Consider the following 22,405-nt stretch of genomic DNA (forward strand, 5'->3'; position numbering starts at 1 on the left):
ACATAACCTCTACATGCATCAAAAGCAGACATTCATATTGTAACTGAGACGTTTGTGTGTCTATTCCAGACTTCCCTCCGGCGGTGATTGACGCAGGGAAAGGAATGAGTGCAGAAAAACAGAAAGCTTGGATAGAAGAGAAGAGCCTTCTCCTCAAACAGACTTACTGGTACTAAACCTGCTAAATACAGCTGTAGTTAATTACCCAACTGGCCCCCTATTCCCTATATAGTGCACTACTTTTGACCGGGGCTCATAGGGTTCTGCACAATGTAGTTTATTTCATTTCACCTTTATTTAACCAGGTAGGCTAGTTGAGAACAAGTTCTCATTTACAACTGCGACCTGGCCAAGATAAAGCAAAGCATTGCGACACAAACAACAACACAGAGTTACACATGGAATAAACAAGCGTACAGTCAATAACACAATAGAAAAAAAAGAGTCTATATACAGTCTGTGCAAATGGAGTGAGGTGATATGGCAATAAATAGGCCAATAGTAGCGAAGTATTTGCAATTGATCAGATTAACACTGGAGTGATTGTTGAGCAGATGATGGTGTGTAAGTAGAGGTACTGGTGTACAAAAGAGCAGAAAAATAAAAACAGTATGGGGATGAGGTAGGTAGATTGGGTGGGTTATTTACAGATGGACTATGTACAGCTGCAGAGATCGGTTAGCTGCTCAGATAGTTGATGTTTAAAGTTAGTGAGGGAAATATAAGTCTCCAACTTCAGCAATTTTTTTGCAATTCTTTCCAGTCACTGGCAGCAGAGAACTGGAAGGAAAGGTGGCCAAAGTAGGTGTTGGCTTTGGGAATGACCAGTGAGATATACCTGCTGGAGCGCGTGCTGCGGGTGGGTGTTGTTGTCGTAACCAGTGAGCTGAGATAAGGTGGAGCTTTACCTAGCAGAGACTTATAGATGATATGGAGCCAGTGGGTCTGGCGACGAATATGTAGCGAGGGCCAGCCGACTAGACCATACAGGTCGCAGTGGTGGGTGGTATAAGGTGCTTTAGTAACAAAACGGATGGCTTTGGGTGGACTACATTCAGTCTGCTGAGTAGAGTGTTGGGAGCCATGTTGTAGATGACATCGCCGAGGTCGAGGATCGGTGGGATAGTCAGTCGTACACTATGTAGGGAATGTGGTGCCATTTGGGACAAAGCCTGTGTGAATGTGATTTTCTTAATGGATTTATTCTGTTTGTCCCGTCCAGTGAGATGCCCAACTATGATGTCATCATCCCAGTCATTCTGAAGGAGGGGATTGATGAACTCCCCAACCACTGCAAACTCACTCCAGGCAATAATAATTATTAAGGAAAAACAACCTTTTATGAGATGATACTGACCATCAGGGTTGTTGGTGTGTGTGGGAGGGAGGGGGGGTGTATTGTTTATTTCAGTGTGACATTTCTAACCCCTGTTCCTCAGGTGTACCGTTGAGGCCCATGCTGGCTCACCCCACCAAAGGTGTAGGAGAGGTGATGAAGAGATTTGATGAAGCCGCCTTCACCTGCGAGTACAAGTATGATGGAGAACGAGCACAGGTAGGTGTGTGTGTGTACATGTGTCAGCTACATATTTGTTATATCTGTGTGTGTCCTGGTTAGGAAGCAGACATGGTGCTATTGTGCCTCAGGCTGTGAGGCCCTCCCGAGTGGAGGCTGTTAGAGAGGCCCTCCCGAGTGGAGGCTGTAGAGAGGCCCTCCCGAGTGGAGGCTGTAGAGAGGCCCTCCCGAGTGGAGGCTGTTAGAGAGGCCCTCCCGAGTGGAGGCTGTTAGAGAGGCCCTCCCGAGTGGAGGCTGTCCCGAGTGGAGGCTGAGAGGCCCTCCCCTCCCGAGTGGAGGCTGTTAGAGAGGCCCTCCCGAGTGGAGGCTGTTAGAGAGGCCCTCCCGAGTGGAGGCTGTTAGAGAGGCCCCCCCGAGTGGAGGCTGTTAGAGAGGCCCCCCCGAGTGCCCTGTGACGTGTTGTCTTCTTGGCCATTAATCTGCTGTCTGACTCCTGAAATGGCCACCAGATGGCGCTCTAACACACAGCTGGCTCTCAGCCTTTATAGGTTAACCCTGCATATTTCTGTCTGATATAACATATATTATGACGGTCGGCAGATGCGTATTCAAAGCAACGGACAGTAGTGCGTCCATTTTCTTATGAGTGGCCCCTGCGGGAATTGAACCCACTGTCTTTTTTTTAAAGTGTTATACTCCACCAACTGAGCCACACAGCTCTACTCTACGAACAACAGGAAACTCACTGCCTGTTGTTGGTTTGAATGGTTCAGCTATTGATAATTGTATGTCTTGTGCAGATCCATATCTTGGAGAATGGGGAAGTGCGTATTTTCAGTCGCAACCAGGAGGATAATACCACCAAATATCCTGACATCATCTCTCGCATTCATACGGTAACAATGACCCTCTCAACAGTAGCACACTCAATGAGCATCCCAAATGACAGCCTATTCCCTATATAGTGCACTACTTTTGTCCAGAAAACACCACATACAGAATAGGGTGCAATTTCAGGGATACAATCTGATATCATCTTAGCCCCTTTATCATGGACATAAGCACACTGCATATGATAATACCATTACCTGTCTCTCTCTCTCTCGCTGTGTCTCTCAGGTAAAGAATGAGTCTGTGATATCCTGTGTGTTGGACACTGAGGCGGTAGCTTGGGACAGAGAGAAGAAACAGATCCAACCGTTCCAGGTTCTCATCACACGGAAGAGAAAGGTGACAGGAAAGACATGAGTGGTCCTCTTACTGAGTAACCATGGTTTCTCTAATCATTTTTATTACAGCTGGATGGCTGATGAGCCCAGGTGGCAGTTTCCTCAGTGGTCGTAGATCCTTTTCTTACCAGGCTCTGATCATGGGGTAGACTGCTTTGTCTAACCCCTCGACCTGTCTGGTTTGGTTAGACCTCCTGGGAGTTGGGCTTTCTCCCATCGGCATAGCGCTGAGGGGCTGTCGAGCCCTCTCACTGTCACAATATACTGAGTACTGGGACCAAAACATCTAGGTTGGAATCATCTTTTACTGGGTGGTGGGTTAGATGGGTGGGGGGTTGGGTAGGAATGGTGTTAAGTGACCTGTACTGTATATTCTGTAGGATGTGGCTGATGGCTGATATTAATGACCTGTACTGTATATTCTGTAGGATGTGGCTGATGGCTGATATTGATGACCTGTACTGTATATTCTGTAGGATGTGGCTGATGGCTGATATTAATGACCTGTACTGTATATTCTGTAGGACGTGGCTGATATCAATGACCTGTACTGTATATTCTGTCGGACGTGGCTGATGGCTGATATTAATGACCTGTACTGTGTATTCTGTAGGACGTGGCTGATGGCTGATATTAATGACCTGTACTGTATATTCTGTAGGACGTGGCTGATATCAATGACCTGTACTGTGTATTCTGTAGGACGTGGCTGATGGCTGATATTAATGACCTGTACTGTATATTCTGTAGGACGTGGTTGATATTAATGACCTGTACTGTGTATTCTGTAGGACGTGGCTGATATCACTGACTTGTACTGTATATTCTGTAGGACGTGGCTGATATTAATGACCTGTACTGTGTATTCTGTAGGACGTGGCTGATATTAATGACCTGTACTGTATATTCTGTAGGACGTGGCTGATATCAATGACCTGTACTGTATATATTCTATAGGACGTGGCTGATGGCTGATATTAATGACCTGTACTGTATATTCTGTAGGACGTGGCTGATGGCTGATATTAATGACCTGTACTGTATATTCTGTAGGACGTGGCTGATGGCTGATATTAATGACCTGTACTGTATATTCTGTAGGACGTGGCTGATGGCTGATATTAATGACCTGTACTGTATATTCTGTAGGACGTGGCTGATATTAATGACCTGTACTGTGTATTCTGTAGGACGTGGCTGATGGCTGATATCAATGACCTGTACTGTATATTCTGTAGGACGTGGTTGATATTAATGACCTGTACTGTATATTCTATAGGACGTGGCTGATGGCTGATATTAATGACCTGTACTGTATATTCTATAGGATGTGGCTGATGGCTGATATCAATGACCTGTACTGTATATTCTGTAGGACGTGGCTGATATTAATGACCTGTACTGTATATTCTGTAGGACGTGGCTGATGGCTGATATTAATGACCTTTACTGTGTATTCTGTAGGACGTGGCTGATATTAATGACCTGTACTGTATATTCTATAGGACGTGGCTGATGGCTGATATTAATGACCTGTACTGTGTATTCTGTAGGACGTGGCTGATATTAATGACCTGTACTGTATATTCTATAGGACGTGGCTGATGGCTGATATTAATGACCTGTACTGTATATTCTATAGGACGTGGCTGATGGCTGATATTAATGACCTGTACTGTGTATTCTGTAGGACGTGGCTGATGGCTGATATTAATGACCTGTACTGTGTATTCTGTAGGACGTGGCTGATGGCTGATATTAATGACCTGTACTGTGTATTCTGTAGGACGTGGCTGATGGCTGATATTAATGACCTGTACTGTGTATTCTGTAGGACGTGGCTGATGGCTGATATTAATGACCTGTACTGTGTATTCTGTAGGACGTGGCTGATGGCTGATATTAATGACCTGTACTGTGTATTCTGTAGGACGTGGCTGCAGCTGATATCAAGGTTCAAGTGTGTGTGTACGCCTTCGACCTGCTGTATCTCAATGGAGAGGTGAGTGTATGAGAATGGGAATTATAAGGTCGGGTAGACATGGACACTTTTTTTTCCTATTTAGTGCACTAGTTTTGCCCAGGGCCCGTTGGTTTCAGGTCCAGAGTAGTGCACTATATAGAGAATAGGGTGCCATATGGAATGTTTAAGCAAAAAGGCCCGAGGGGGTGTGGTATATGGCCAATATATCACAGCTAAGGGCTGTTCTTAGGCACAACGCAACAGAGTGCCCGGACACAGCCCTTCGCCATGGTATATTGGCCATATATCACAAACCCCTGAGGTGCCTTATTGCTATTATAAACTCGTCACCACGGCTTTCAACCAATCAACATTCAGGGCTCGAACCACCCAGTTTATAATGATTAATTAGACATTGATTGTTGTGTTTGTAACATTGGTGGTAATAGTGTGTCTCTCTCACTTACACACACATCCAATTTACTTTATTGGCACGACGTAACAATGTACATATTGCCAAAGCTTCCTTTGGATATTTACAATATGAAAATTATGAGAATCAAAATGGTCAACTGGACAACATTAACAACAATAACCAAGTGTCAAAATAACCATACAATGAACAATAACAATAAGCATACAGTAGAGTACATGTGCAGGTTGATTGGTCTGTCAGACACTGTCCCTCATCTTATGGCAGGCAGCAATGTAGTACGCTGCCAATCCACAGCTCTTTGCGTCCTCCCCCCAACAGGATGGGGGGGTAGCCTACTCTCATCAGAGAGGTCTTTGAAACCTTGAAATGACACTCTTAATTGTTTTATATTTTTTACATTTTGTCAGGACTCTGGGTGTCTCTCTCGTGCTCTCTCTCTGGGTGTCTCCCTCTCTCTCTCTGTCTCTCCTCTGGGTGCGTCTCTCAAAAACAAAACAAATCAAAGGGCTTTATTGGCATGGAAAACATGTTAACATTGCCAAAGGAAGTGAAGTAGATAATGTACAATTTCCAGTAAACCTCACAAGTTCTCTCTCTCTGGGTCTCTCTCTCTCTCTGGAGTCTCTCTGGGTCTCTCTTTCTCTCTGGGTCTCTCTTTCTCTCTGGGTCTCTCTCTCTCTCTGGAGTCTCTCTGGGTCTCTCTTTCTCTCTGGGTCTCTCTTTCTCTCTGGGTCTCTCTTTCTCTCTGGGTCTCTCTTTCTCTCTGGGTCTCTCTCTGCGTGTCTCTCTGGATGTCTCTCTCTCTCTCTGGGTCTCTCTCTCTCTCTCTCTCTCTCTCTCTCTCTCTCTCTCTCTGGGTCTCTCTCTCTCTCTCTCTCTCTCTCTCTCTCTCTCTCTGGGTCTCTCTCTGCGTCTCTTTCTCTCTCTCTGGGTCTCTTTCTCTCTCTCTGGGTCTCTCTCTGGGTCTCTTTCACTCTCTCTGGGTCTCTCTCTGCGTCTCTTTCTCTCTCTCTGGGTCTCTTTCTCTCTCTCTGGGTCTCTCTCTGGGTCTCTTTCCTTCTCTCTCTCTGGTTCTCTTTCTCTCTCTCTGGGTCTCTCTCTGGGTCTCTCTCTCTCTCTCTCTCTGGGTCTCTCTCTCTCTCTCTGGGTCTCTCTGTGTCTCTCTGGGTCTCTCTCTCTCTCTGTGTCTCTCTGGGTCTCTCTCTGGGTCTCTCTCTCTCTCTCTCTGGGCCTCTCTCTCTGGGTCTCTCTCTCTGTCTCTCTCTCTGGGTGTCTCTCTGTCTCTCTCTCTGGGTGTCTCTCTGGGTGTCTTCCTCTCTGGGTCTCTCTCTCTCTCTCTGGGTCTCTTTCTTTCTCTGGGTCTCTCTCTGGGTATATTTACATTGTTTGTGCTCCACTGGTTGTCCTATTCGAAATCTTGACACTGCAGTTTTTTGCCTAATGGATATGGGAGTTTATCAATGTTTGATTGGTTTTCAAATTATTTGTGGATCTGTTGAATATATGTCTCTAATGTGGTCTCGCTCTCTCTGGGTTTCTCTGTGGGTGTGTCAGTCTCTAGTGAAGCAGCCCTTGTCATGTCGCAGGGCTCTGTTGAAGAAGAGCTTCCAGGAGAAGGAGGGAGAGTTTGTGTTCGCCCGCGCCATCGACTCAGACAACACAGACGCCATAGCTGAGTTCCTGGAGCAATCGGTTCGAGGTTTGTGGGATGAGTCTGTGTCTTATACCGTGTGTGTGAGCAGTCTGTTCACTGTGTTTGTTTGTGAGGTCACTCTTGTCTTCTGTGATCTCCTTCTGTCCTTGACTTGTTTATTCATGTCTTAGGTTGTGTCCTTAATGACACCCTATTCCCTATATAGTGCACTACTTTAGACCAGAGCGCTCTTTATGGTCCCTGGTCAAAGGTCATGCTGTTTTTGCCGAGGGTGGTGTAGTATTCTAAGTCGCTTTCTCTTAGATCATGTGTAGTGCTGCAGCAGAGACCACCATCCAGCCCACTGCTATTTCTGCCCACTGCTATTTCAGCCCCCATCCAGCCCACTGCTATTTCAGCCCCCATCCAGCCCACTGCTATTTCAGCCCCCTCCCAGCCCACTGCTATTTCAGCCCCCTCCCAGCCCACTGCTATTTCAGCCCCCTCCCAGCCCACTGCTATTTCAGCCCCCATCCAGCCCACTGCTATTTCAGCCCCCATCCAGCCCACTGCTATTTCAGCCCACTGCTATTTCAGCTCCCATCCAGCCCACTGCTATTTCAGCCCCCATCCAGCCCACTGCTATTTCAGCCCCCATCCAGCCCACTGCTATTTCAGCCCCCTCCCAGCCCACTGCTATTTCAGCCCCCATCCAGCCCACTGCTATTTCAGCCCCCACCCAGCCCACTGCTATTTCAGCCCCCATCCAGCCCACTGCTATTTCAGCCCACTGCTATTTCAGCCCCCATCCAGTCCACTGCTATTTCAGCCCCCATCCAGTCCACTGCTATTTCAGCCCCCATCCAGCCCACTGCTATTTCAGCCCCCATCCAGCCCACTGCTATTTCAGCCCCCATCTAGCCCACTGCTATTTCACTGCTATTTACATTTACAGTCCCCCATCCAGCCCATTGCATTATTATGACATCCCCACTTTACAATAGTGCATCTAAATATTTTAAGGGGGGGGGGTGAGAAGGATTACTTTATCCTATCCTAGGTATTCCTTAAAGAGGTGGGGTTTCAGCCCCCTCTGTCTTTCCTCTCCAGCTCTCTCTCTCTCTCTCCTGTACGAAACATATGTGAGGAGTGGAACTGCCCCACTTGTTTATTTAAAAAAGATATATATACAATTTTGAGGAAAAAAATATAAATAATGCTGTGCACTGTACAGCGAAGGTTTTACCAAGAACATTCCAGAAGGACTAATTTGAGGCAGAAAGGGAATTGTCGTTGTCTTACGTCAGATGGCGTCACTCCTATTCAACGCTCGTCCCTCAATCAGTCTGTCTTGTAGGACATCGAACTCATCTTAAAATGTTGTGATTCCCGAGCATCCGCCATTCAAAAATGGAAACTGTTCCTAAAATGTTATATCAACACGCTCTTGTATGACTTACCATGATATCGGTAGAATAACAAGCTAAAGTAATACAAATATTGTGACAATGATTAATTTTCGCAAACTATATCCTGCAAAAATCTTGCAAAGATGTCGGCCGCCAGTGCAGTGACTTTAATCAGCTGTTCTAGCTAGCTGTCGTACTGACCTGGTGAGCTAGCTAACTGTCGTACCAACGTGGTGAGCTAGCTAGCTGTCGTACTGACGTGGTGAGCTAGCTAGCTGTCGTACTGACGTGGTGAGCTAGCTAGCTGTCGTACTGACGTGGTGAGCTAGCTAGCTGTCGTGGTGAGCTAGCTAGCTGACGTGGTGAGCTAGCTAGCTGACGTGGTGAGCTAGCTAGCTGACGTGGTGAGCTAGCTAGCTGACGTGGTGAGCTAGCTAGCTGACGTGGTGAGCTAGCTAGCTGTCGTACTGGCGTGGTGAGCTAGCTAGCTGTCGTACTTACTTTTTTAAAGCTTGCTTAACTTGTTTAAATGACCCTAAAGTTGGGCCTCCCGGGTGGCGCAGTGGGCAAGAAGTCTTCACTGCAGCGCCAGCTGTGCCACCAGAGACTCTGGGTTCGAGCCCAGGCTCTGTCGCAGCCGGGAGGTCCATGGGGCAACTCACAATTGGCCGAGTGTCGTCCAGGTTAGGGAGGGTTTGGCCGGTAGGGATATGCTTGTCTTATTGCGCACTAGCGACTCCTGTGGCGGGCTGGGCGCAGTGCACGCTAACCATGTCGCCAGGTGCACCTCCGACACATTGGTGCGGCTGGCTTCCGGGTTGGATGCGCGCTGTGTTAAGAAGCAGTGCGACTTGGTTGGGTTGTGTATCAGAGGCTTTTGACCTTCGTCTCTCCCGAGCCCGTACGGGAGTTGTAGCGATGAGACAAGATAGTAACAAGATACCACAAAATTGGAGAGAAAAGGAGAAAAGGGGGTAAAATTTACATTTAAAAAAAGTTAGACTTGCAGCCCCAAAGTTAAGAGGGACTGTGTTTCCCCTGCGATCGCTAACGTTACTCTGTATGGTTGGGTCAGCTGAGCATAGCAGCTGTCTTGGGAGGCGACTGCAGCGACCAACAGCTGCTTCATGAAAACTCATCATGTGAGCGTCAGCACTACTAAAGTAGCTTGCTAAGCTAGCTGTTGTTGGAAGCATTAAGTGTGTGTGTGTGTGTGTGTGTGTGTGTGTGTGTGTGTGTGTGTGTGTGTGTGTGTGTGTGTGTGTGTGTGTGTGTGTGTGTGTGTGTGTGTGTGTGTGTGTGTGTGTGTGTGTGTGTGTGTGTGTGTGTGTGTGTGTGTGTGTGTGTTACTAGGTATAGGCTTGGTTGGTTAGCAGCATCGTTTCAGGGACTGGTTCAGCAAGCTAATGTTGGACATTTTATGACCGCTTCCGTGCCCATTGTCAAACTTCAGAAATGCTCAGAGATGCAAAAACAGTCTCTGCTAGATGTAAAATGGAGCGACTACGACTTCCTCACCAACAACATCATTGACAGATGTATTGTTTTTGCTTACGTTCATTCACTGTTTTCAGGCAGAAATTGTGTTCAGCAGACGATGTCACCTAGGTAGTATTTTTTATTTTTATGTTCGACGACACATTGTAGCTGAATTATCCCATCACCCTTGCGAGATACGAGACAGATCAGTGCCGGCAGAATCGACACGCTCTCTGACTGAGGACGATGGGGAATCGACAAGCTCTCTGACTGAGGACGATGGGGAATCGACAAGCTCTCTGACTGAGGACGATGGGGAATCGACACGCTCTCTGACTTAGGACGATGGGGAATCGACACGCTCTCTGACTGAGGACGATGGGGAATCGACAAGCTCTCTGGCTGAGGACGATGGGGAATCGACAAGCTCTCTGACTGAGGACGATGGGGAATCGACACGCTCTCTGAGGACGATGGGGAATCGACACGCTCTCTGAGGACGATGGGCAATCGACACGCTATCTGACTGAGGACGATGGGCAATCGACACGCTCTCTGACTGAGGACGATGGGCAATCGACACGCTCTCTGACTGAGGACGATGGGCAATCGACACGCTCTCTGACTGAGGACGATGGGGAATCGACACGCTCTCTGACTGAGGACGATGGGGAACCGACACGCTCTCTGACTGAGGACGATGGGCAATCGACACGCTCTCTGACTGAGGACGATGGGCAATCGACACGCTCTGACTGAGGCGATGGGCAATCGACACGCTCTCTGAGGGCGATGGGCAATCGACACGCTCTCTGAGGGCGATGGGCAATCGACACGCTCTCTGACTGAGGACGATGGGGAATCGACACGCTCTCTGAGGGCGATGGGCAATCGACACGCTCTCTGAGGGCGATGGGCAATCGACAAGCTCTCTGACTGAGGACGATGGGGAACCGACACGCTCTCTGACTGAGGACGATGGGGAACCGACACGCTCTCTGACTGAGGACGATGGGGAACCGACACGCTCTCTGACTGAGGACGATGGGGAACCGACACGCTCTCTGACTTAGGACGATGGGGAAACGACACGCTCTCTGACTGAGGACGATGGGGAACCGACACGCTCTCTGACTTAGGACGATGGGGAATCGACACGCTCTCTGAGGGCGATGGGGAATCGACACGCTCTCTGAGGACGATGGGGAACCGACACGCTCTCTGACTGAGGACGATGGGGAACCGACACGCTCTCTGACTGAGGACGATGGGGAATCGACACGCTCTCTGAGGACGATGGGGAATTGACTGCCATTTGGGGGACATTAGGTGTTATGTTTCTATGGGCCCTCGTCAAAAGTAGTGCACTATATAGGGAATCTGTTGCCATTTCCTTTTTTAAAAATAGATTTTAAATTAAATTTTGGACACACTGTAAATGTTGTTTCTGTATGTAATTCTGGGTTCATCAGACTCCTGTGAGGGACTCATGGTGAAGACTCTGGAGAAAGATGCCACGTATGAAATCGCCAAGCGCTCTCACAACTGGCTCAAGGTACAGACACACCACAGGTTTCTCCCCAGGATATAACAACAGGGTTTTCCCCAGGATTTAACAACAGGGTTCTCCCCAGGATTTAACAAGGTGCTGGGAGGGGGGGGGGGGTGCGCCCGGACAGGGGCAGCCTCCCCCTCAAGACTGAGAGTTTTGCGGTTTTTAACATCGTTAACTGACATTTCTTGCAAGAACTAAAAAGTGCCTTCTATATAACAAAGTAAAAATAAATATGTACTTTTTTTATTTATATGTACATGAATATTTACATGCATGTATACATAACACACATAACATACAGTACCAGTCAAATGTTTGGACACCTACTCTTTATTTGGACTATTTTCTACATTGTAGAATAATAGTGAAGAAATCAAAACTATTAAATAACACATGGAATCATGTATTAACCAAAAATGTGTTAACCAAACCATCTCAATTGGGTTAGCATTCGTTTTTGATGTCTTCACTATTATTAATAAAAACCCTTGAATGAGTAGGTGTGTATATGTATATGTATATGTAGTGGCGCAGCCAGGCCACAAGGTGGCGCAGCTCCTCTTACATTATTTGGCGAGAACCCTGCACTACATATGTGCACGCGTGCACAAGAAGTTCTTCTCGGTTTGTCTATAAATCCTCCCCATCTCTCTGTCTAGCTGAAGAAGGATTATCTGGATGGCGTGGGGGACACGATGGATCTGTGTGTGATCGGAGCCTATCTGGGGAAGGGCAAGAGAGCAGGGACCTACGGAGGCTTTCTGCTCGCCTGCTACGATGAGGACAATGAAGAGTTCCAGTCCGTCTGCAAGGTCAGTGTGTGAGTGTGAGAGGGGGTTTCTGTGTGTGTGTGAGAGGGGGTTTCTGTGTGTGTGTGAGAGGGGTTTCTGTGTGTGTGTGTGTGAGAGGGGGTTTGTGTGTGTGAGAGGGGGTTTGTGTGTGTGAGAGAGGGGTTTCTGTGTGTGTGTGTGTGAGGGGGTTTCTGTGTGTGTGTGAGAGAGGGGTTTCTGTGTGTGTGTGTGTGAGAGAGGGGGTTTCTGACTTAAATGTAAATGTGTGTGAGAGGGGGTTCTGTGTGTGTGTGTGGGGGGGTTGTGTGTGTGTGTGTGTGGGGGTGTGTGTGTGTGTGTGTGTGTGTGTGTGTGTGTGTGTGTGTGTGTGTGTGTGTGTGTGTGTGTGTGTGTGTGTGTGTGTGTGTGTGTGTGTGTGTGTGTGTGTGTGTACCTGTCTGCCTGCGAGGTTACTTTGTCCCCTCTGTCTCTGCTGGTTTGTCTGTTTTGAAAGGTGACAGCTCCTCAGGCCAATTAGGCTCAAGGCATTTAACACAGGGTATTCTGTCAGTTGTGTTATTCTACTCTGCTAAGGGTCTCGTCTGGTTTACCGCAGGGGAATGTGTCTTTCTGGTTCTTTTGTCTTTGCAGATTGGGACAGGTTTCAAGGATGAAGATTTGGAGCAACATTATACATTCTTAAAGGTACAATACAGAGACCATTGCTGTGTTCTATTCTCCTTTTGTGAAGCGAAGCCCGGAGTTTCTGTTGCAAAGTTGCCAAAAGTCTTTAGATCCAATTAACTATGAAGCCATTGTCTTTTTCCAGGAGCATATTTTGCCAAAGCCCCGCCCCTATTACCGTGTGGACCAATCAACTGAGCCCGACTTGTGGCTCGATGCCGTGCAAGTATGGGAAGTGAAGTGTGCCGACCTATCGCTGTCGCCGATCTACAAGGCTGGCATGGGATTGGTTAGTATCACTCTTGTTTGTCCACTGGCACATCAATACTAATAAATTAAAGACTGTCCCTATTCCTTTTGTAGTGCACTACTTTTGACCAGGTCCCAATAAAGTAGTTCACTATATAGGGAATAGGGTGCCATTTGGGACACAACCAAAGTAATTTGGAAATGATTCATTCGATTCAATGCAATTTCATCTGAGAACTGAAAGGGATGTAACCGCCACACTCTTCCTCATTAATCCGCTCTGCAAATCTAAAACAAACTGTTTACGTCTCTACATTTTGAGTATTAAAAAAAAAAAGATCCCCCAAATGTCTTGCGAGATCATGGCTCTTGTTGCTTTCCTCTGGGAAGGATATTATTTAATAGACTTACCATGAACCCATGTTACCCACAACTTAAATGCACACTCATATAGGCCTAGGTCCAATATTTAGGCTATATCTCCCGAGGGGCTCCGCGGTCTAAGGCACTGCATCTCAGTGTTAGAGGTGTCACTACAGACCCTGGTTCGATTCCAGGCTGTATCACAATCGGCCGTGATTGGGAGTCCCATAGGGCGGCGCACAATTGGCTCAGCGTCGTCCAGGTTAGGGTTTAGCTGGGGTAGGCCGTCATTGTACATAAGAATTTGTTCTTAACTGACTTAAATAAATGTTTAAATACATCTCAGGGCCAGAGTATGCGTAGCGGTGCTGCTGTCCATAAATCCTATTCATATCAGCACTCCTGCTCTGAAGCTCTTTGTCGATACGGGCCCTAATCTGTGATTTATACAAGGGCTGTGTGTCCCAAATGGCCCTCTATTTCCTATATAGTGAATAACGTTTGATCAAGAGCCTTATGGGTAGTGTACTACATAGGGAAGAGGGTGCCATTTGGGACAGAGGGTGCTTTGTAAGTAATGCATCAACTGGGAAAGGGAAACCTGCACTCACTGAGAGGGTCTTGTTGTAATGTTCATTTAGCAGGTCAAACCTGCACTCACTGAGAGGGTCTTGTTTTAATGCATTTTCTCTGGTCCTCGTATCTTCTCTCTTTGTGACCCAGAGAATGTCTTCAACCGTTTGCTGGGGTTATGGTTCGAGTATAGTTAGTTGAAATGTTGTTGACAGTCTACAAAACAATTTGGGACTAGCCAAATACAGTATTGCCGGTGATTCATGTGTATTTTCTCTTCTGTTTCCCAGTGTGACCCAGAGAAGGGCATCTCTCTTCGGTTCCCACGCTTCCTGAGGATCAGAGATGATAAGAAGCCGGAGGAGGCCACTTCAGGTGGACAGGTACGTTGAGACACTGGAGTTGTGTGTCTTGTTGCACATTGCGTCCTCTCTCCTCTCCTCCTGCTCAACTGTATTGGAGGAGAATGTCCAGGGTCCCGCCCCCTGGACCTTCTGAATGTCCAGGGTCCCGTCCCCTGGACCTTCTGAATGTCCAAGGTCCCGCCCCCTGGACCTTCTGAATGTCCAAGGTCCCGCCCCCTGGACCTTCTGAATGTTCAAGGTCCCGCCCCCTGGACCTTCTGAATGTCCAAGGTCCCGCCCCCTGGACCTTCTGAATGTCCAAGGTCCCGCCCCCTGGACCTTCTGAATGTCCAAGGTCCCGCCCCCTGGACCTTCTGAATGTCCAAGGTCCCGCCCCCTGGACCTTCTCCAGTGAGTTTTGAGAAGGAATCAAGGGGAGAGGATGCAAGGAATCAAGGGGAGATGTATTTGTTTGCTCTTTGCTCCACCTCTCCTTCTCTGTATCTTAACGTCTCCCTCAGAACCGTTTTGTTTTTCTCTCTGAAATCAAGTCACTGATTTCTGTCGTTCTATTTTTCTTTTAGATTGCTGATTTATACAGGAAGCAGCAGGTTGTTCAGAATCAGGGTGACAAAGCTGACCTCGAGGACTACTACTGACCTCTGACCCGATCAGCTGCCCATCCAGTCGCCAATAACTCGGGTGAAACCTCAATGTGTACATAATTATTATTATTGTTTTTTTAAATGATGAAACTGAATATGGCTCTGCCAATGCAAAAATGAAAGTGAAGACCCTGTGAACAGCTGTGTTGCTATAGATATATAGGCGTTGACAATGTTATGACGTTAAACAGTTTGTTGTTGTACCTAAGGCTTATTTTGTGGGGGGATCGTATTCACACCAGTATAAAGTACAGTTGTCAAATCACCGTGATGTATGTGAATAAAGGCTTTTGCTAATTTTATAATAGTGTGTGTGTGTGTGTGTGCTCATTTTAGCCACTGAACATGTTTTTCTCAACATATGCAGTAAAAAAAACACAAAAAACAACGTCAAGACTATTGATGACTTCCATCGTTCAGATTGTTACGATGCATATTTAGGTAACGCTTTACCTGAAACTTGCAGGTAGGCTTTAATACTTGTCCTTAGCATGTATGAGTCTGAAAGCCTTCCGTGTACAACTGACTAGGTTATAACTTGTCCTTAGCATGTATGAGTCTGAAAGCCTTCCGTGTACAACTGACTAGGTTATAACTTGTCCTTAGCATGTATGAGTCTGAAAGCCTTCCGTGTACTACTGACTAGGTACCCCCCCCCCCCTTTTCCCTTTATCCTTTTAATGTCTTCTAAGGTTTTATAATTCAGGCAGTGAGTGAAGACCACTTGGTTCCCTTTGTTGTCCTATGTGCCAGCCAGTGTAATGAGGAGTTGAATGGAACTTAATATTTGCAGTACATAGTGACTTGAATAGAGTCCACCGGAGTAAACAAAAAGCTCTGTACCCTCAGTACCTCTCACTCACAGCTTCATTACCATACGTTTGTGTCCCAAATTGCACCCCATTATGGTGCACTACTTGGTTTAATGTATTTGGCACCATACTCCCTACATAGTGCACTACTTTTAAACTGAGCCCTATGAGTCTACTATGTACACTATGGCCAAAAGTATGTGGACACCTGCTCATCCAACATCTAATTTCAATCATGGGCATTAATATGGAATTGTTCCCCCCCTTTGCTGCTATAACAGCCTCCACTCTTCTGGGAAGGCCTTCCACTAGATGTTGGAACATTGCTGCTATAACAGCCTCCACTCTTCTGGGAAGGCCTTCCACTAGATGTTGAAACATTGCTGCTATAACAGCCTCCACTCTTCTGGGAAGGCCTTCCACTAGATGTTGGAACATTGCTGCTATAACAGCCTCCACTCTTCTGGGAAGGCTTTCCACTAGATGTTGGAACATTGCTGCTATAACAGCCTCCACTCTTCTGGGAAGGCTTTCCACTAGATGCTGGAACATTGCTGCTATAACAGCCTCCGCTCTTCTGGGAATGCTTTCCACTAGATGTTGGAACATTGCTGCTATAACAGCCTCCGCTCTTCTGGGAAGGCTTTCCACTAGACGTTGGAACATTGCTGCTATAACAGCCTCCGCTCTTCTGGGAAGGCTTTCCACTAGACGTTGGAACATTGCTGCTACAACAGCTTCCACTCTTCTGGGAAGGCTTTCCACTAGATGTTGGAACATTGCTGCTATAACAGCTTCCACTCTTCTGGGAAGGCTTTCCACTAGATGTTGGAACATTGCTGCTACAACAGCTTCCACTCTTCTGGGAAGGCTTTCCACTAGATGTTGGAACATTGCTGCTATAACAGCCTCCACTCTTCTGGGAAGGCTTTCCATTAGATGTTGGAACATTGCTGCTATAACAATCTCCACTCTTCTGGGAAGGCTTTCCACTAGATGTTGGAACATTGCTGCTATAACAGCTTCCACTCTTCTGGGAAGGCTTTCCACTAGATGTTGGAACATTGCTGCTATAACAGCTTCCACTCTTCTGGGAAGGCTTTCCACTAGATGTTGGAACATTGCTGCTATAACAGCCTCCACTCTTCTGGGAAGGCTTTCCACTAGATGTTGGAACATTGCTGCTATAACAGCCTCCACTCTTCTGGGAAGGCTTTCCACTAGATGTTGGAACATTGCTGCTATAACAGCCTCCACTCTTCTGGGAAGGCTTTCCATTAGATGTTGGAACATTGCTGCTATAACAGCCTCCACTCTTCTGGGAAGGCTTTCCACTAGATGTTGGAACATTGCTGCTATAACAGCTTCCACTCTTCTGGGAAGGCTTTCCACTAGATGTTGGAACATTGCTGCTATAACAGCCTCCACTCTTCTGGGAAGGCTTTCCACTAGATGTTGGAACATTGCTGCTATAACAGCTTCCACTCTTCTGGGAAGGCTTTCCACTAGATGTTGGAACATTGCTGCTATAACAGCCTCCACTCTTCTGGGAAGGCTTTCCACTAGATGTTGGAACATTGCTGCTATAACAATCTCCACTCTTCTGGGAAGGCTTTCCACTAGATGTTGGAACATTGCTGCTATAACAGCCTCCACTCTTCTGGGAAGGCTTTCCACTAGATGTTGGAACATTGCTGCTATAACAATCTCCACTCTTCTGGGAAGGCTTTCCACTAGATGTTGGAACATTGCTGCTATAACAGCTTCCACTCTTCTGGGAAGGCTTTCCACTAGATGTTGGAACATTGCTGCTATAACAGCCTCCACTCTTCTGGGAAGGCTTTCCACTAGATGTTGGAACATTGCTGCTATAACAGCCTCCACTCTTCTGGGAAGGCTTTCCACTAGATGTTGGAACATTGCTGCTATAACAGCCTCCACTCTTCTGGGAAGGCTTTCCATTAGATGTTGGAACATTGCTGCTATAACAGCCTCCACTCTTCTGGGAAGGCTTTCCACTAGATGTTGGAACATTGCTGCTATAACAGCTTCCACTCTTCTGGGAAGGCTTTCCACTAGATGTTGGAACATTGCTGCTATAACAGCCTCCACTCTTCTGGGAAGGCTTTCCACTAGATGTTGGAACATTGCTGCTATAACAGCTTCCACTCTTCTGGGAAGGCTTTCCACTAGATGTTGGAACATTGCTGCTATAACAGCCTCCACTCTTCTGGGAAGGCTTTCCACTAGATGTTGGAACATTGCTGCTATAACAATCTCCACTCTTCTGGGAAGGCTTTCCACTAGATGTTGGAACATTGCTGCTATAACAGCCTCCACTCTTCTGGGAAGGCTTTCCACTAGATGTTGGAACATTGCTGCTATAACAATCTCCACTCTTCTGGGAAGGCTTTCCACTAGATGTTGGAACATTGCTGCTATAACAATCTCCACTCTTCTGGGAAGGCTTTCCACTAGATGTTGGAACATTGCTGCTATAACAGCCTCCACTCTTCTGGGAAGGCTTTCCACTAGATGTTGGAACATTGCTGCTATAACAGCCTCCACTCTTCTGGGAAGGCTTTCCATTAGATGTTGGAACATTGCTGCTATAACAGCCTCCACTCTTCTGGGAAGGCTTTCCACTAGATGTTGGAACATTGCTGCTATAACAGCTTCCACTCTTCTGGGAAGGCTTTCCACTAGATGTTGGAACATTGCTGCTATAACAGCCTCCACTCTTCTGGGAAGGCTTTCCACTAGATGTTGGAACATTGCTGCTATAACAGCCTCCACTCTTCTGGGAAGGCTTTCCACTAGATGTTGGAACATTGCTGCTACAACAGCTTCCACTCTTCTGGGAAGGCTTTCCACTAGATGTTGGAACATTGCTGCTATAACAGCCTCCACTCTTCTGGGAAGGCTTTCCACTAGATGTTGGAACATTGCTGCTACAACAGCTTCCACTCTTCTGGGAAGGCTTTCCACTAGATGTTGGAACATTGCTGCTATAACAGCCTCCACTCTTCTGGGAAGGCTTTCCACTAGATGTTGGAACATTGCTGCTATAACAATCTCCACTCTTCTGGGAAGGCTTTCCACTAGATGTTGGAACATTGCTGCTATAACAATCTCCACTCTTCTGGGAAGGCTTTCCACTAGATGTTGGAACATTGCTGCTATAACAGCTTCCACTCTTCTGGGAAGGCTTTCCACTAGATGTTGGAACATTGCTGCTATAACAGCTTCCACTCTTCTGGGAAGGCTTTCCACTAGATGTTGGAACATTGCTGCTATAACAGCCTCCACTCTTCTGGGAAGGCTTTCCACTAGATGTTGGAACATTGCTGCTATAACAGCTTCCACTCTTCTGGGAAGGCTTTCCACTAGATGTTGGAACATTGCTGCTATAACAGCCTCCACTCTTCTGGGAAGGCTTTCCACTAGATGTTGGAACATTGCTGCTATAACAATCTCCACTCTTCTGGGAAGGCTTTCCACTAGATGTTGGAACATTGCTGCTATAACAGCCTCCACTCTTCTGGGAAGGCTTTCCACTAGATGTTGGAACATTGCTGCTATAACAATCTCCACTCTTCTGGGAAGGCTTTCCACTAGATGTTGGAACATTGCTGCTATAACAGCTTCCACTCTTCTGGGAAGGCTTTCCACTAGATGTTGGAACATTGCTGCTATAACAGCCTCCACTCTTCTGGGAAGGCTTTCCACTAGATGTTGGAACATTGCTGCTATAACAGCCTCCACTCTTCTGGGAAGGCTTTCCACTAGATGTTGGAACATTGCTGCTATAACAGCCTCCACTCTTCTGGGAAGGCTTTCCATTAGATGTTGGAACATTGCTGCTATAACAGCCTCCACTCTTCTGGGAAGGCTTTCCACTAGATGTTGGAACATTGCTGCTATAACAGCTTCCACTCTTCTGGGAAGGCTTTCCACTAGATGTTGGAACATTGCTGCTATAACAGCCTCCACTCTTCTGGGAAGGCTTTCCACTAGATGTTGGAACATTGCTGCTATAACAGCTTCCACTCTTCTGGGAAGGCTTTCCACTAGATGTTGGAACATTGCTGCTATAACAGCCTCCACTCTTCTGGGAAGGCTTTCCACTAGATGTTGGAACATTGCTGCTATAACAATCTCCACTCTTCTGGGAAGGCTTTCCACTAGATGTTGGAACATTGCTGCTATAACAGCCTCCACTCTTCTGGGAAGGCTTTCCACTAGATGTTGGAACATTGCTGCTATAACAATCTCCACTCTTCTGGGAAGGCTTTCCACTAGATGTTGGAACATTGCTGCTATAACAATCTCCACTCTTCTGGGAAGGCTTTCCACTAGATGTTGGAACATTGCTGCTATAACAGCCTCCACTCTTCTGGGAAGGCTTTCCACTAGATGTTGGAACATTGCTGCTATAACAGCCTCCACTCTTCTGGGAAGGCTTTCCATTAGATGTTGGAACATTGCTGCTATAACAGCCTCCACTCTTCTGGGAAGGCTTTCCACTAGATGTTGGAACATTGCTGCTATAACAGCTTCCACTCTTCTGGGAAGGCTTTCCACTAGATGTTGGAACATTGCTGCTATAACAGCCTCCACTCTTCTGGGAAGGCTTTCCACTAGATGTTGGAACATTGCTGCTATAACAGCCTCCACTCTTCTGGGAAGGCTTTCCACTAGATGTTGGAACATTGCTGCTACAACAGCTTCCACTCTTCTGGGAAGGCTTTCCACTAGATGTTGGAACATTGCTGCTATAACAGCCTCCACTCTTCTGGGAAGGCTTTCCACTAGATGTTGGAACATTGCTGCTACAACAGCTTCCACTCTTCTGGGAAGGCTTTCCACTAGATGTTGGAACATTGCTGCTATAACAGCCTCCACTCTTCTGGGAAGGCTTTCCACTAGATGTTGGAACATTGCTGCTATAACAATCTCCACTCTTCTGGGAAGGCTTTCCACTAGATGTTGGAACATTGCTGCTATAACAATCTCCACTCTTCTGGGAAGGCTTTCCACTAGATGTTGGAACATTGCTGCTATAACAGCTTCCACTCTTCTGGGAAGGCTTTCCACTAGATGTTGGAACATTGCTGCTATAACAGCTTCCACTCTTCTGGGAAGGCTTTCCACTAGATGTTGGAACATTGCTGCTATAACAGCCTCCACTCTTCTGGGAAGGCTTTCCACTAGATGTTGGAACATTGCTGCTATAACAGCCTCCACTCTTCTGGGAAGGCTTTCCACTAGATGTTGGAACATTGCTGCTATAACAGCCTCCACTCTTCTGGGAAGGCTTTCCATTAGATGTTGGAACATTGCTGCTATAACAGCCTCCACTCTTCTGGGAAGGCTTTCCACTAGATGTTGGAACATTGCTGCTATAACAGCTTCCACTCTTCTGGGAAGGCTTTCCACTAGATGTTGGAACATTGCTGCTATAACAGCCTCCACTCTTCTGGGAAGGCTTTCCACTAGATGTTGGAACATTGCTGCTATAACAGCTTCCACTCTTCTGGGAAGGCTTTCCACTAGATGTTGGAACATTGCTGCTATAACAGCCTCCACTCTTCTGGGAAGGCTTTCCACTAGATGTTGGAACATTGCTGCTATAACAATCTCCACTCTTCTGGGAAGGCTTTCCACTAGATGTTGGAACATTGCTGCTATAACAGCCTCCACTCTTCTGGGAAGGCTTTCCACTAGATGTTGGAACATTGCTGCTATAACAATCTCCACTCTTCTGGGAAGGCTTTCCACTAGATGTTGGAACATTGCTGCTATAACAGCTTCCACTCTTCTGGGAAGGCTTTTCCACTAGATGTTGGAACATTGCTGCTATAACAGCCTCCACTCTTCTGGGAAGGCTTTCCACTAGATGTTGGAACATTGCTGCTATAACAGCCTCCACTCTTCTGGGAAGGCTTTCCACTAGATGTTGGAACATTGCTGCTATAACAGCCTCCACTCTTCTGGGAAGGCTTTCCATTAGATGTTGGAACATTGCTGCTATAACAGCCTCCACTCTTCTGGGAAGGCTTTCCACTAGATGTTGGAACATTGCTGCTATAACAGCTTCCACTCTTCTGGGAAGGCTTTCCACTAGATGTTGGAACATTGCTGCTATAACAGCCTCCACTCTTCTGGGAAGGCTTTCCACTAGATGTTGGAACATTGCTGCTATAACAGCTTCCACTCTTCTGGGAAGGCTTTCCACTAGATGTTGGAACATTGCTGCTATAACAGCCTCCACTCTTCTGGGAAGGCTTTCCACTAGATGTTGGAACATTGCTGCTATAACAATCTCCACTCTTCTGGGAAGGCTTTCCACTAGATGTTGGAACATTGCTGCTATAACAGCCTCCACTCTTCTGGGAAGGCTTTCCACTAGATGTTGGAACATTGCTGCTATAACAATCTCCACTCTTCTGGGAAGGCTTTCCACTAGATGTTGGAACATTGCTGCTATAACAATCTCCACTCTTCTGGGAAGGCTTTCCACTAGATGTTGGAACATTGCTGCTATAACAGCCTCCACTCTTCTGGGAAGGCTTTCCACTAGATGTTGGAACATTGCTGCTATAACAGCCTCCACTCTTCTGGGAAGGCTTTCCATTAGATGTTGGAACATTGCTGCTATAACAGCCTCCACTCTTCTGGGAAGGCTTTCCACTAGATGTTGGAACATTGCTGCTATAACAGCT

At 46.8% G+C, this 22,405-nt stretch overlaps 1 protein-coding gene across 1 annotated transcript in view; it reads left to right on the forward strand.

Moving 5' to 3' along the window:
- lig1 (ligase I, DNA, ATP-dependent) overlaps positions 1-15,175 on the forward strand; it is a 37,335-nt gene extending 22,160 nt beyond the window's left edge. The window contains 13 exon segments of the mRNA XM_046321993.1: positions 70-169; positions 1,223-1,308; positions 1,440-1,555; positions 2,317-2,412; positions 2,636-2,746; positions 4,676-4,747; positions 6,699-6,843; positions 11,138-11,220; positions 11,880-12,032; positions 12,642-12,695; positions 12,820-12,963; positions 14,150-14,242; positions 14,788-15,175. Of these exon segments, the coding sequence (XP_046177949.1) occupies positions 70-169; positions 1,223-1,308; positions 1,440-1,555; positions 2,317-2,412; positions 2,636-2,746; positions 4,676-4,747; positions 6,699-6,843; positions 11,138-11,220; positions 11,880-12,032; positions 12,642-12,695; positions 12,820-12,963; positions 14,150-14,242; positions 14,788-14,862 (1,328 nt within the window). The 3' untranslated portion in view covers positions 14,863-15,175.
- The last annotated feature ends 7,230 nt before the right edge of the window (positions 15,176-22,405 follow it).

Source organism: Oncorhynchus gorbuscha, linkage group LG22 (assembly GCF_021184085.1).
Source record: "Oncorhynchus gorbuscha isolate QuinsamMale2020 ecotype Even-year linkage group LG22, OgorEven_v1.0, whole genome shotgun sequence".
In the NCBI taxonomy this organism is placed as follows: Eukaryota; Metazoa; Chordata; class Actinopteri; order Salmoniformes; family Salmonidae; genus Oncorhynchus; species Oncorhynchus gorbuscha.